This window comes from Labeo rohita, chromosome 18, assembly GCF_022985175.1.
Source record: "Labeo rohita strain BAU-BD-2019 chromosome 18, IGBB_LRoh.1.0, whole genome shotgun sequence".
NCBI classification, from domain to species: Eukaryota; Metazoa; Chordata; class Actinopteri; order Cypriniformes; family Cyprinidae; genus Labeo; species Labeo rohita.
The window spans coordinates 28,594,508-28,608,304 of record NC_066886.1 but is presented as its reverse complement, the minus strand read 5'-3'; the positions used below and the strand labels follow the sequence as shown (position 1 = coordinate 28,608,304).

The window sequence follows — 13,797 nt, the reverse complement described above, 5'->3', positions numbered from 1 at the left end:
GAAATTAATAATTTTATTCAGCAAGGATGCATTACATTTATCTAAAGTGACAGTAAAGACATAATTAATAAAATACGTGAACTTGGACCACAAAACCAGTCATAAGTGTCAGTTTTTTAAAGTTGAGATTTATATAAAATAAGCTTTCCAATGATGTATGGTTTGTTAGGACAGGACAATATTTGGCTGAGATACAACTACTGAAAATCTGGAATCTGAGGGTGCAAAAAAAAAATCAAAATATTGAGAAAATCGCCTTTAAAGTTGTCCATATTATGCATAAGTACATATAATGCATATTAATAATAAAAAATTAAGTTTTGAAATATTTACAGCAGGAAGTTTACAAAATATCTTCATGGAACATGACCTTTATTTAATATCCTAATGATTTTTTGGCATAAGAGAAAAATCAATCATTTTAACCCATACATTGTATTTTTTGATAAAGCTACAAATATACCGGTGCTACTTAAGACTTGGATTTGTGGTCCAGGGTCACATATTTCTTTTTTATAAATAAATACTGCTCTACTGAACTTTCTATTAATCAAATAATCCTGAAAAATGTCAGTTTCTGAATTTTTTTTTAACATTGATAATAATAGGGAAATATTTCTTGAGCAGCAAATCAGCATATTAGAATGATTTCTGAAAGATCATGTGACACTGAAGACTGGAGTAATGATGATGAAAAAAATTCAGTTTTGTATCAGAAATAAATTACATTTTAAAATATGTTCACACACAAAAAGTTATTTTAAGTTGTAATAATATATCACAATATTACTCTTTTTACCATACAGTCAAACCAAAAATTATTCAGACTCCAGATATATTTTTTACTAGTGGGTGCAGGACACTATAGCTCATTTATGTGAGGATAGCAAAATTATTATACCCATATTATACCCAAACATTCCTGATACAGTGAACTACTAGTAAAACCAATACAAATTTGGGACCAAAAATTATTCAGACACTTTGACCTGACCATGTTTTGCTTAAGTGTTTTTTCTTTGCTAATTCAACCTTTTTACTAACAGCTGTCTGAATTTTTGGTTGATTGTAATCCATTACATACTTTTCTATCAAAGTTATCTGACATTATCAAGATGAATTTGTTTTGACACAGTTTATCTGAGTTCTTGTCTTATTTTATTACCATTACCTAAGCTATAGCACATAAACTATCACAATGTGAGAAATCTTGAAGGTGTCTGAATAAATTTTGGTTTGACTGTATTTTTGAAATAAATGCAAAAAAGCATTTAACCCAAACTTTTGAATGGTAGTGTAAAGAAAGATTCACATGCTGTAACCCATTCGGGTCAAATGTTACATAAATTAAGACAGTGAAGTGAACCAGAGTAAATGACCAATCCAAACTCATATATCAAGGCCTACAGTAATTACAGTAATGAGATTCAATCCTGTGACTATTATTACAGACACACCATTATTTTCATTCTGAAATGAAAAGCAGCAGTTCATTGACTTAAACACAGTTAATGTCAAACTAAAAGAGACTTTATGGATTGCATAAGTTATTACTAATATTACAAAAAATGCAACTGAACCTTTAATATAATCTAGAATTATAAAAAAATTAAAAATTACTACTTGAAATGTTGAATCTTGCCTGGCTTATTTAAATGGAGAGACAGAGAGCTAACATTTTTTAATATTTTAGAAAGCTTCAATTTTTAATTACAATAAATGCTTCTGAAAACACAATGTTTGAAATATGCTGATGTATAAAAGGACAGGAAATATAACACAATAAAAACCACACACTCCCACACACACACACACACACTTCATAGGACTGGTCAGTCTGCACTGACCGCTACCTATGATCCACATATGAAGTATAATCTAGTGAAGATTGATGGGAATTTAAAGGAAGTAAAAGCAAACTAAAAGAGAGGGTGTGTGCAAATAAAGAAAGCGAAATGAAGATGCTACAATACCGCTGATGGTGATGAGGGTGGAGTGACGTGGGAACAGAGCTGAAACTGAACTCAGATCAGCTGAGAGCCATGGCATGCTGTCAGAGAGGAGAGCCACACCAGCGACATGAATTACACTCATACAGTGGACACTGATGAGGCTCGTATTACCAGTAAATGCAGCAGCGGAAAAGAAAATAAAAGTCTTCAGCACAGGAATCGGAAAGAAATAAAGAGCAAATTAAAGGCACGTTGGAAACCTGCAATCTGACAGTTCAAAAACAAAAGCAAGATCTGGAGGAAACATCATCTTGATGCACAAAGCGTTTCTGAGCTTATGAGAGACTTATGAGAAGCTGCTAATACATGTGTTTGTGAAAGAAAGTGTAAAGACCTGTAGTTTCTTCAGCTGCTTGTTGACAGTGGTCAGGTCCTGGCCATAGTCCACATGTGCCAGCTGTCCCTCAAGCTGCTCGAGTCGCTGGTCCAGGCTGGAGTAGCTCTGTACCAGCAGGTCGGCCCGATTGGCCTCAAACAGCTGCCGGGCTTTGGCTTGCGTGGTGCTCTCCAGATCCAGCCAGCACTCACGGATCTCCTCCAGCTTCTTCTTCACCAGAGCGTTCAGCTCTGGCTTCTCCTGCATTAACCGCTGGCCCTCCTGAGAAAACAGATAGAGACAGCCATCAGTTTTCAAAGGTGAAAACAGTCATTTCTGTTCCACTAGTGGCACAATATGGAACTGCAAAAACAATGACAGATTCCAGACAGGATTCCCACATACTGTTGACCTTGTAAACTTCAATATACTTTATACATGATTTTATAATTGACCTTTCTCACATTTCCGGTTTTCTCATAGTGGAAGTTGTTATAGTTTGGTAAAATCCAAGAGCACTGAATGGGAGAGTACCACAAATATATTTTTTTGGATTTCTATTTGCTCAAATAGCAAAAGAAAAAGTCCACAGTAGTGTTTTGATGTCTTTCAATCAAAGGAAAAAAAACTGAGAGAGACTGATATCAGCAGTCAGAAGAGAGAACAATGTCAAATTTACCGTCCCTTCCATAGACGTGGCATTAGCATTAACTAGTTTTTTTTGTAACTTGATGAAAAGGTGATATAATACAAAGTATAGTGAAGAAGTACAGTCATCACAGTCTTTTGAAAAAGGTCCATTATGTCTACTGTCTTTGAAGTAAGGTTAAAGTGTACTTTATAGTAAACCAAAATATAATTGTAAACTTGTATGTCATTTATTTAAATAGATTTATAACTACATATTTGTAATGATGAAGTGACAACTTAGTACATTTTAAATATAGTGAAAATCAGCCTATAGTTAAAATAATAAAGTATTTAACATGTGCTTTAGTTTGACAGTCAACACAAAAAAATAAAGAACCAAAGATTTTTAAAGATTTAAAATCTACTTTAAAGTAAAACTTGTATTTTTGACATGATTACAAATTGCACTTTTAAAGTGTACTTAGGTGTGTTGAGAAACATGAAAATAAACTCTGAAGTACACTTAAGTGGTCTTTTATTTTATTAATATTATATTATCTGCAAGTATGGTTTCCTAAAAATACACTTTTAAAATTTGAAGTACACTACAAGTACACATTCAATGCAATCAAAGGTATAGTTTACCCAAAAATGAAAATTACCCCATGATTTACTCACCCATCCTGAGTGTATATAACTTTCTTCTGGCAGACGAATACAATCAGAGTTATATTAATAAATGTCCTAGCTCTTCCAAGCTTTATAATGGCAGTGAATGGCTGTTGAGATTTTGAAGCACAATAAAGTGCATCCATCCATCATAAAAAGTACTCCACACAGCTCTGGAAGTTAATAAAGGCCTTCTGAAGCAAATCAATGCCTTTGTGTAAGAAAAATATCATTTTTTTTTAACATTTTTTAAACTGTAATCGCTAGCTTCCACTAACTGTCATGCGCACGTTCATTAGAGTGGCGTTCCAGTGGATTACATAGGAAGTAGGCGTAGTGTAATCTCCGGTGAGAATATGCTAGTCTTGTGAGAACCAAGTTTTGTTTACAGCAAGGGGAAACCTCATTTTGTACTTCTAATTCATGAACAGTGTTTTGTTTGCTCTTTCCAATAAAGGGATGCACTTTATTGGACTTCAAAATCTCAACAGCCATTCACTGCCATTATAAAGCTGGGAAGAGCCAGGACATTTATTAATATAACTCTGATTGTATTTGTCTGCCAGAAGAAAGTTATATACACTCAGGATGGGTGAGTAAATCATGGGGTAATTTTCATTTTTGGGCGAACTATACCTTTAAGTGCATTTCTTTTTTGATAAAAATCACCTAAAATAAATATCTGACTACGACATGAACAGTGAAGAGTAAATTGGTTAAGTCCTGAATCAAACTGAATAAATGAATTGTTTTATAGCCAGTTCAATTAAACTGAAACTTGCTCTAAACAAATCAGACTTCTCAACTCTAAGGAACACTAAACAAGCTCATAAAAGCCAACATGTTCCAACTACGCAACTATTCAACAACGGTTCTGGTGACTGTGACTCCATCTTTGCTTTTAACAATAGCACATCTGTAAAAATACTCTGGCTAAATCCAAGAGATTAACTAGTCATTATCAGATAACAGTGATCACAGCTTGGTTTAACCAAGTGCTGAGGACTGTGATTCACACGAGTACAATTGGCCGTGTCTGGGCTCCTGCCTACCTAAAAGCAAACTGCACCTGCGTCACTTCAGATCAGCTCAGGACAGAGAAAGCTGATCTAACAGTGAGAGCAGATGCTCCATCACAAACACATACAGATTATAAAACTGCTGAAGTCTATTTGTTCCTCAGACTCTCATCTGTGCCTCCACATTTAGAACTATATAAACAGTGCACAGTAGGTCCGATACTATTAGCCACTTTCACTATTACTACTGTACCCTTGTGCTTAATTGTATTAAACGTGTACTTATGTTGTACTCAAAATATCAATGGTATATTTTTAAAGAAATGTATTTTATTTTAAGGTGTCCTTGTTACCGTGTAATTGAAGAGTTCAGATGCAGAAACCTCTAAATCTGTCTGACGTTTTTCTTTAAAATGAGCATTTCTTTCTGGCTACTTTGTATAGGTTTCTATGTAGGTACTGGTACTTCTGATTGGGCTGAGGCTGCAATATTTGATGGACGTATACTATGTGTCAGGAGCATTCACTCAGTATCATTATCTCATTTTTGACCGAGATTGCTTTTAGCTGGTTTTGCATCTGAACTCTTCAATTATACATTTAAGTAATGAGTAATATTAATTAACTACGTGTACTTACTATATGGTTAGAGTTAGGATTAGGATTTGACTTAGGGTCACTTGCATGTAATTATGCATAATTAATTGTTATTATAATAGTAAGTACATGTAGCATGTGTAACAAAGACACTTTAAAATAAAGCGTTACCAAGTGTGCTTTGTAATAATGTCAAATTAAAGGTTTGAAGTACAGTTTTGAAGTTAATATATTTTAAATTGCATCTTCATCATTACAAATATATTTAAGTACATCACATACAAGTGTCTATATAAATGGCATTAAATTTTAGTTTATTATAAATGCTTGTCAGTAAATGTAACAGTACACTTTAACCAAATTGCAAAGACAATAGAAATAATTATGACATTAAATAAAGATGTACTTAAATCCCACTTACTGTATAGCAAAAACTCTAAAGTTCAGCTAAATGTGTTAAATATTAATACATTTTAATTTAACTGCAAATAATATGTACTTAAGTGTCTGAATATTCAATATATTTTATTACTGTATATTACTTCCATAATAGGTACTTTAAGAGTGCTCAAAGGGACGTGCTCAAAATATAAGGAGTTTGATTCTAAATATTAAGATTTGGCAAGTAACTCATCTAGTGACCAATCAGAATGTTCTAGCAATTGACCCTTCACAAAGCCCCGCCCCCCTTTGTTACTGTTGCTGTGTTTGACAAACCAAGGTGCTCTCACACCACACATCAATAAAAATACATAGTGGAGCCAAGAGGACACTGACAAAGCACTGACAGACAAGACAGAGCAGGTTACTTTATGTATGAAACAAGGTCTCAGCTTTCAAATTTTGTTATTTTGAAAGAAATTCAAATAATGAACAGTGTTTTGTGACTCTTAAATGACTCACGACAGATCGTTGTAGTGTTTCAGTTCAAGTGGTACATGAACCAATCATCTCTTTACTAGTTATAGCATGAAATAAACATAAATGAACATAAATACACACCATTTTTCAAGTTTAAGTCCACCGAATTTAATCTACTCTCCAGTCTGGTTTGTTTGTCGAATAAAAATGGCAGATTCTGCATTATGACTGGTCAGATCACCTGTCAATCAAACTCCCTGTGATAAGTCAGCTGCATAGCAAAATACTAAAAACAACTCACAACATCTTAAATGTCCACACAGCAATGACCTGTCAACACAGATTGGCTACAACTTTGCCACAGAATAACAGGGATCAGTCATGCATGTTATTGTTTATTTAATACTGACCTGGATAAGATATTTCAATAACAGAAATGTTTACATATAGTCAACAAAATAAAATAATAGTTGAATTTATAAAAATGACCCTGTTTAAAAGTTTACATACACTTGATTCTTAATACTGTGTTGTTACCTGAATGATCCACAGCTGTGTTTTTTTGTTTAGTGATAGTTGTTCATGAGTCCCTTATTTGTCCTGGACAGTTAAACTGTCTGCTGTTCTTAATAAAAATCCTTCAGGTTCCACAAATTGTTTGGTTTTTCAGCATCTTTGTGTATTTAAAACCTTTTCATCAGTGACTGTATGATTTTGAGATCCATCTTTTCACATTGAAGACAACTGAGGGACTCATATGCAACTATTGCAGAAGGTTCAAACACTCACTGATGCTTCAGAAGGAAACACGATGCATTAAGAGCCAGGGGTGTAAACTTGTGCACAGAATGAAGATGTGTACATTTTTCTTATTTTGCCTAAATATCATATTTTTTTCTCGTCTCTTAATGCATCGTTTTTCCTTATCAAGCATCAAAGAGTGTTTGAACCTCCTTTTAAACCTTCAACTGTATATCTCGTTCCAAATCTCTCATGCAAAACTATTTTTGGCAAACGTTTTTCCGTGCATATTACAGACAGGTCAGAAGCTGGCATGAGCGCAGACTAAACTGGTACATCTCACACACACACACACCGCCCCTCCCCCACCTGATCTCCACACAGACCATGGGGTCCTAAAACGCACATGCACATACATGCAGCATCCCTCCCCCAACACAGCCAATCTTTATAATTCATCCTCTCTGTCAGGACTGGCTGAAGGAAAGGGGGTTGGTACAGCGATACAGCAGTGACCATGGAAATGATGCCCATGAGCACAGGAATCAGACCGGCTGCTTCCTACTCACACAAACACACACACACACATGCCGACAGGCAATCAATGACATCACAGGCTATCTAAAGTGTGTGAAAAGACAAAGATGGATGCATGTGCTATAGTCTATCTGGTGTAGGATTTATTTTGAAACCATTTTCATTTAAGTAAATTTCGCAAATAATTACAAAGAAATGGCAACTAACATATAGAAAAATTACATAATATACTGAAAAATAACCCCTTGACCATTTTTAAACCCTGGGGTTAATAGTTTTAACTCTGGAATAAACAATCACAAATACTTATATATACAAATAATGCTTATATATATATATATATATATATATATATATATGCTTTTTAAATATTTAAATGAGAGCTATATATATGTGTGTACAGTGTGTAATTATTATGTATATATAAATACACACAAATTAATGTGTATATATATGAGAAATATGTTATATACAAAAATATATTATATATGTAATATACAAAATAATTTTATTTATATATAATATAAAATTATAAAAATTATAATAAATATGTATGCTTGAAAATATTTCTTAAATATATACATGAATGTGTTTGTATTTATATATACATAATAATTATATAATTATACACAGTACACACACATATATTAGGCAAACTCAAACTTTTATTTTGTATGCGATTAATCACGACAGCCCTAATATATATATATATATATATATATATATGCTTTTTAAATATTTAAATGAGAGCTTAGATGACTGTGATGGCCAAACACATGATTTAGCTCACAATGACATGTACCATGATAATAAATTATTACACACTGCATTAAAGCTAATTATTTATGTTATTACTACTTATCAACATGGAACCTTATGCGTCAGAGGTGATCACATATGTGACCCTGGACCACAAAACCAGTCATAACGGTTAATTTTTTGAAATTGAGATTTATATATTGTTTAAAAGCTGATAATAAATAAGCTTTCCATTGATGTATGGTTTGTTAGGATAGGACAGTATTTAGCCGTGATACAACTATTTGAATATCTGGAATCTGAGGGTGCAAAAAAATCAAAATACTGAGAAAATCGCCTTTAAAGTTGTCGAAATGAAGTTCTTAGCAATGCATATTACTAATCAAAAATTAAGTTTTGATAATTTTACGGTAGTAAATTTACAAAATATCTTCATGGAACATGTCCTAATGATTTTCGGCGTAAAAGAAAAAATGATAATTTTGACACATACAATGTATTTTTGGCTATTGCTACAAATATACCTCTGCTACTTAAGACTGGTTTTGTGGTCCAGGGTCACACATGTGATATAAATATTGTAAAGAGGCATGTAACGGCAGTTTCCACTTTATTAGCGTCTCAGTGATGTTGCGTATGTGCAATCCGATGGGAGTCTGTCCCAGTCGTGCCTGTCACATTGCAACAGCTGCTGCAAAGTCTTTTTTTGACGTGAGAAGAAAGCTGGGAAATAGGACAAGTGATCTCTAAAGGTTGCATTAGCTGTGGTAATATAAATGGATATTTCTTGCTCTGCATGCCTGAAGGTGAGATAAGAACACAGAGGCTTAGAAAGGGGACGTTTACACAACACCATTTTCAAATAAAAATGAAACCTTTTATGCATTTTGGCCATTCATTTACACAACAGTGCTGTTTTGGGAGCCTGAAAAATTTTTTTAAAACAAATTTCAATGTGCAATTTTCATTGTCTCTGTATAAACTACAAAAACATGCATTTGTGACGTCATATGCACACATATTATGTGTTCAGTCTATGGGTATGTGCAGAGGCGTGTGGTGTTTCTATACAAACAGACATTGCCAATTACTAATAATAGTGTTTAAAACTTATCAAAAATGCAAAGGAAAATCTTTTTCATTTTTACTACATTAGATGTTTGCATTAGTTGCACTGAAAGGTTCTTTACAGTACCCAACATGGTTCTTCTGTGGCATTTCTGGGAAAACCCCACGTTGTAAGCTTTAATTTGTGAGCTGGAGGACTATAGTGCTTTTGGTGTGCAGTAGAGCAGCTTCACGCAGCAGAACTGGGTTAAACATGGTGCTGCGAGAGGCTTTACGTAACATCTCTCTCGATGACAGCCTCTCGTTCTCGTTGCCTCCTCAGGAATCTGGCCTGAGCTCCCAACATGCACTGCGTGCGCTCACAGTCTCTCCATTGACTTTAGTGTCGCCGTGCTGTGGAGATGACAAAACACTAAAGAGTGTACACTTGAGAGAAGAGTGGGTGTGGGAGAGGTGGGTGGTGGGAGGAAAAAGACGGGTAATTTGTGTCTGAGTGTGTAATGAGTCACAATGTAGGACTCTTGAAGTTTCATCAAAGCGATATTATCTCTGATTTTGCATGTCCTTTCAAGATGGCGGCAAACTAAAATCAGGTTATTGAAATGTTAGTAATTAGTATGCAGCAAATCACATGTATGTGAGCACAGCAGTGACACACAACACTGAACCTGTGAGGTACCATATTGCTCTGGGAATTAGTTTCCCCAGGCCCAGCTGTTAGCATGAATCCCAAAGGCGCAAAACATAATAAATACCCTCCAGGAAACATAGTTTTGGCAGGAGATATTAGGCTAATATCAAAAAGTACTTTAAGGATGTAAACAATCATTTGTAAGAAATGGAGTAGGATTAAACAAAGCTGAATTAAAACGTTAAGAGGGGCCAAGAAAATTTGGATAACACTTTATTTCAAGGTGATGTAGTTGCACATTACATGCACTTACTATACTGTAGTAATAACAGTAAATTATGCATACATATTGTGCATAAATAACAAGCAACTAACCTTAAACCAAACACTAATATTAAACTTAAAGGGATAATTCACCAAAAAATGAAAATTCTGTCATCAATTACTCACCCTCGTGTCGTTCCAAATCTGTAAGACCTTTGTTTACCAAATTAAAATATTTTTGATGAAATCCAAGAGCTTTCTGACCCTGTATAGACAGCAACGCAACTACCATGTTCAATGCCCAGTAAGGATATTATAAAATAATCCATTGTGATATCAGTGATTCAAACAAATTTTACGAAGCAACAAGAATACTTTTTGTGCACAAGGAAAACAAAAACAATGATTTTTGCTCAACGCTCTTGCTCAGCTCAATAATTTTTGAATAAAGTCATTAGTTTTCTTTGTTTGCTATTTTATTTATGTCTTTACTACCTTTCTGGAGCCTTGAATGTAGTAGTTGTGTTGCTCTCGGATTTCAACAAAATGCTGAAGATGAACGAAAGTCTTACGGTTTGGAATGACATGAGGGTGAGTAATTAATCACAGAATTTTCATTTTTTGGTGAACTAACCCTTTAATCCTATATTAACTACTAATTAATATTACTTAGTACTTGTTTGTACTTGTAAATAAAGTGTTAAAATAAATGAATGTTAAAAATGCCTTTCATGATCATATCTAAATATTGTTTTTTATTTTTATTTATATATTTATTTGCACACAATTGTTATACTGAATGCCATTTTTTTCTGGAAATCACGGTAAAAATGTTTGAAAGTCATAAAAATTAAAGGATAAAGATAAATATTAGTATGAATTTTAATGTTAGAAAAACAGAACTTTAACTTACATATACAATACATGCTCAACATAAGATAAAAAACAAGAGAGAGCAAAGAAAGTGCATGAAGAAGAAGGGTGTAAAGAGAGAGACAGATCACATTCACAAATCTTCCCTCGGGCTTTAAAACAATGCGGTTCAGGTAATTGTGTGGTGTTAATTGAACATGCTTACTTGATAAATCCCAATTATATAATGTGACTGTTTAATTATCTGCCATGATAAACATCCCATCTTACAGTATGTGTTTTGGGTAAAGAAGAAAATGCCCTAAATGTCCCTAATAATAGATAAAAAAACATCATTATTGCAATATTACTTTATATACTTACTTTGCTTTTACATCTTTTTGTATAAATGATTTCTGGTAACACTTTACAATAAGGTTTCATTAGTTACCTATATTAGTTAAAATTAACTGTTTAGGGCTGCAGCAATTCCTTGATTTTATTCAAATAATCCTCGAATGCATTTTGCATATGTCAGGTACCAGAAGTGACGCATTCCACATATTAACCCCATTTAAAAATCATAAGAAATCATAATGCTATTAAGAATTAAATATTTGCAATGCAAGTTTAATATATTTGCATAAATTTGTATTTATTCACATGCATGTAGGTTACGTATGTGCATCTCAGAGCGGCTCCGTTCACAGTAAATGCTGCTACACAAAATGTTATCATTTACATGTGTGCAGCATCTCAAACTCCATCTCTGCATATTGTTGTGAGTTTGGGTTTATTATAATAATCATCTGGCAACACAACATGCACCATTTCATCATATTTGTAAGGTAAATCATTTATAAACCTACACAAACACAGGGGCATATATCAATATCTTTCTCAACATGCTAACGCAATTTCAAAATAAAATAAAAGTGGATATATCTACTGTATATTGCACATTAGTGTAAAAAATAAAAAAAAGTTAGGTTTGTTTCCTGGCATTTATATCAAACCACTGCACCCAATCCAAATTATCCACTGCATTATTCTGGTTCATATTGACCTGGAAGTGCATCTCATCACTTCCTCTGAGCTACATACATAGATGTGTGAAGAGGAGGCAGTACAAATGACCTTCACACATGGGAGATCTGGGGTTGGGGGGATGAGGAAACTGTTACCTAGCAACAGATACATACTTCCCTCGCCTCCCCTTCACTTCACTTGACTTGGCATGACTGCTTCTTCTGACAGCTGCTGGGTTAGTGACATTGGAGCAGAACTAGTCGAAACAGCATGTTGTAATTATAACGCACGTGTCCATTGCAAGGGTGAGGAACTGCATAACGCTGTTTACTAGAAAATACAGATTAATGAACAGAAGCTGACTACATGAACATATATTATTGGATATACTGCTTCATAACATTATTCCATGATAACGTTATTACGTTTTGGTGATTTAGTGGCTAATGCAAATTAATCTGTATAATCTGCTAATGGCCCAGTGACTGTTATGTTTTGGAGTGGACTTTAATGCTTAATTTTCCCTAAATATCATACATTTTGATTCACATCATACAAATTAGTTACGTTTTCCTGTCAGATCAGGTTGGTTATTCTTAAAGGGACAGTTCACCCAAAAATATAAATTCTGTCATAATTGCTCACCCTCATGTCGTTCCAAACCTGTAAGACCTTTGTTCATCTTTAGAATACAAATTAAGATATTTCTGATGAAATCCAAGACCTTTCTGACCCTTCATAGACAAACTACCAAGTTCAAGGCCTAGAAAGGTTGTAAGGCCATTGTTAAAATATTCAATGTGACATCAGTGGTTCAACCGTAATGTTATAAGGCTATAAGAATACTTTTTGTGTGCAAAGAAAAGAAAAATAACAACTTTATTCAACAGTTTCTTCCTATCATACAGCTGCCTGTGACTGAGAGAAGCTTTTTGAGTTTTTTTTTAATGCTAAAAACAAGGTAGATTATTTTTCCATGGCAGGTAAAATAATTTTAATATCAAAGCTAATTTATCCTATTATACAGGTGTATACTGTTTTATACATGTTAGCATTTTATTTGGCTTAATATCAGCTATTAATTATTAAATTAAGATACTGGATATGACCAGTGTAAAATAAAAACTGTTTGCTGAACAGTAGGAACAAGTAACTTTGGGGTTATAAAAAGAAAAAAAAACTGCCCAAACAAAAGATTGATTTGGCCCTTGTGAGTACACCTGTGAACACTGTGACTGTGTAAACCATTTATGTAGCAGGCAAAGCAAGGTAAAGCTGTCCAAACAGGCCAAATTCAGCAGAAAATAAGAGCGTGGTACAGGAATCCAGGGCGCTCTTATAAATTTGTAGCCAGCACAGTTCAGCATATTTCTATTCCTGGTAACTAGTTTAAGGTTATATGACAGAGAAATGAAATGGGCCCCAGCATTCGGCTGTCTACGGGAAATACTAGGTCATGAGGAATTTTCACATACACAGTCCTCACATGCTATCACACGCTATCAAATACTTACATTACATTCTTGATGATTATGCTGCCAGTATCAAACAACCAACCTATATATGCATCTTGAATTTCATGATTACTTTGTGCCATTCGTTTTGTGATAATTCCTTGTCTCGGTAGGCCAGATATTAATAGTGACTTTAATTTAGCCTTCAGAAGCAAAAATGGGATAGGAATACTTCACTCAAAAATGAAGGCAAACTAACTCTTCAGCCATCCAAGATGCAGATGAGTTTGTGTCTTCGTCATAACAGATTTGGAGTAATGTAGCATTACATCTGATTGTTCACCAATGGATCCTCTGC

General features: G+C 34.0%; 1 protein-coding gene across 8 annotated transcripts in view; it reads right to left on the bottom strand.

Annotated features, from left to right (window-relative positions):
- LOC127180540 (spectrin beta chain, non-erythrocytic 4) overlaps positions 1 to 13,797 on the bottom strand; it is a 93,819-nt gene that overhangs the window by 21,969 nt on the left and 58,053 nt on the right. For all 8 annotated transcript variants that reach the window (XR_007829661.1, XR_007829662.1, XM_051134663.1 and 5 more), the window contains one exon: positions 2,347 to 2,610. Coding sequence is in view for 6 of the 8 variants with exons in the window: in XM_051134663.1 (XP_050990620.1) it covers positions 2,347 to 2,610 (264 nt within the window). In the remaining 2 variants the exon portion in view is untranslated. The remainder of the gene's footprint in view (positions 1 to 2,346; positions 2,611 to 13,797) is intronic.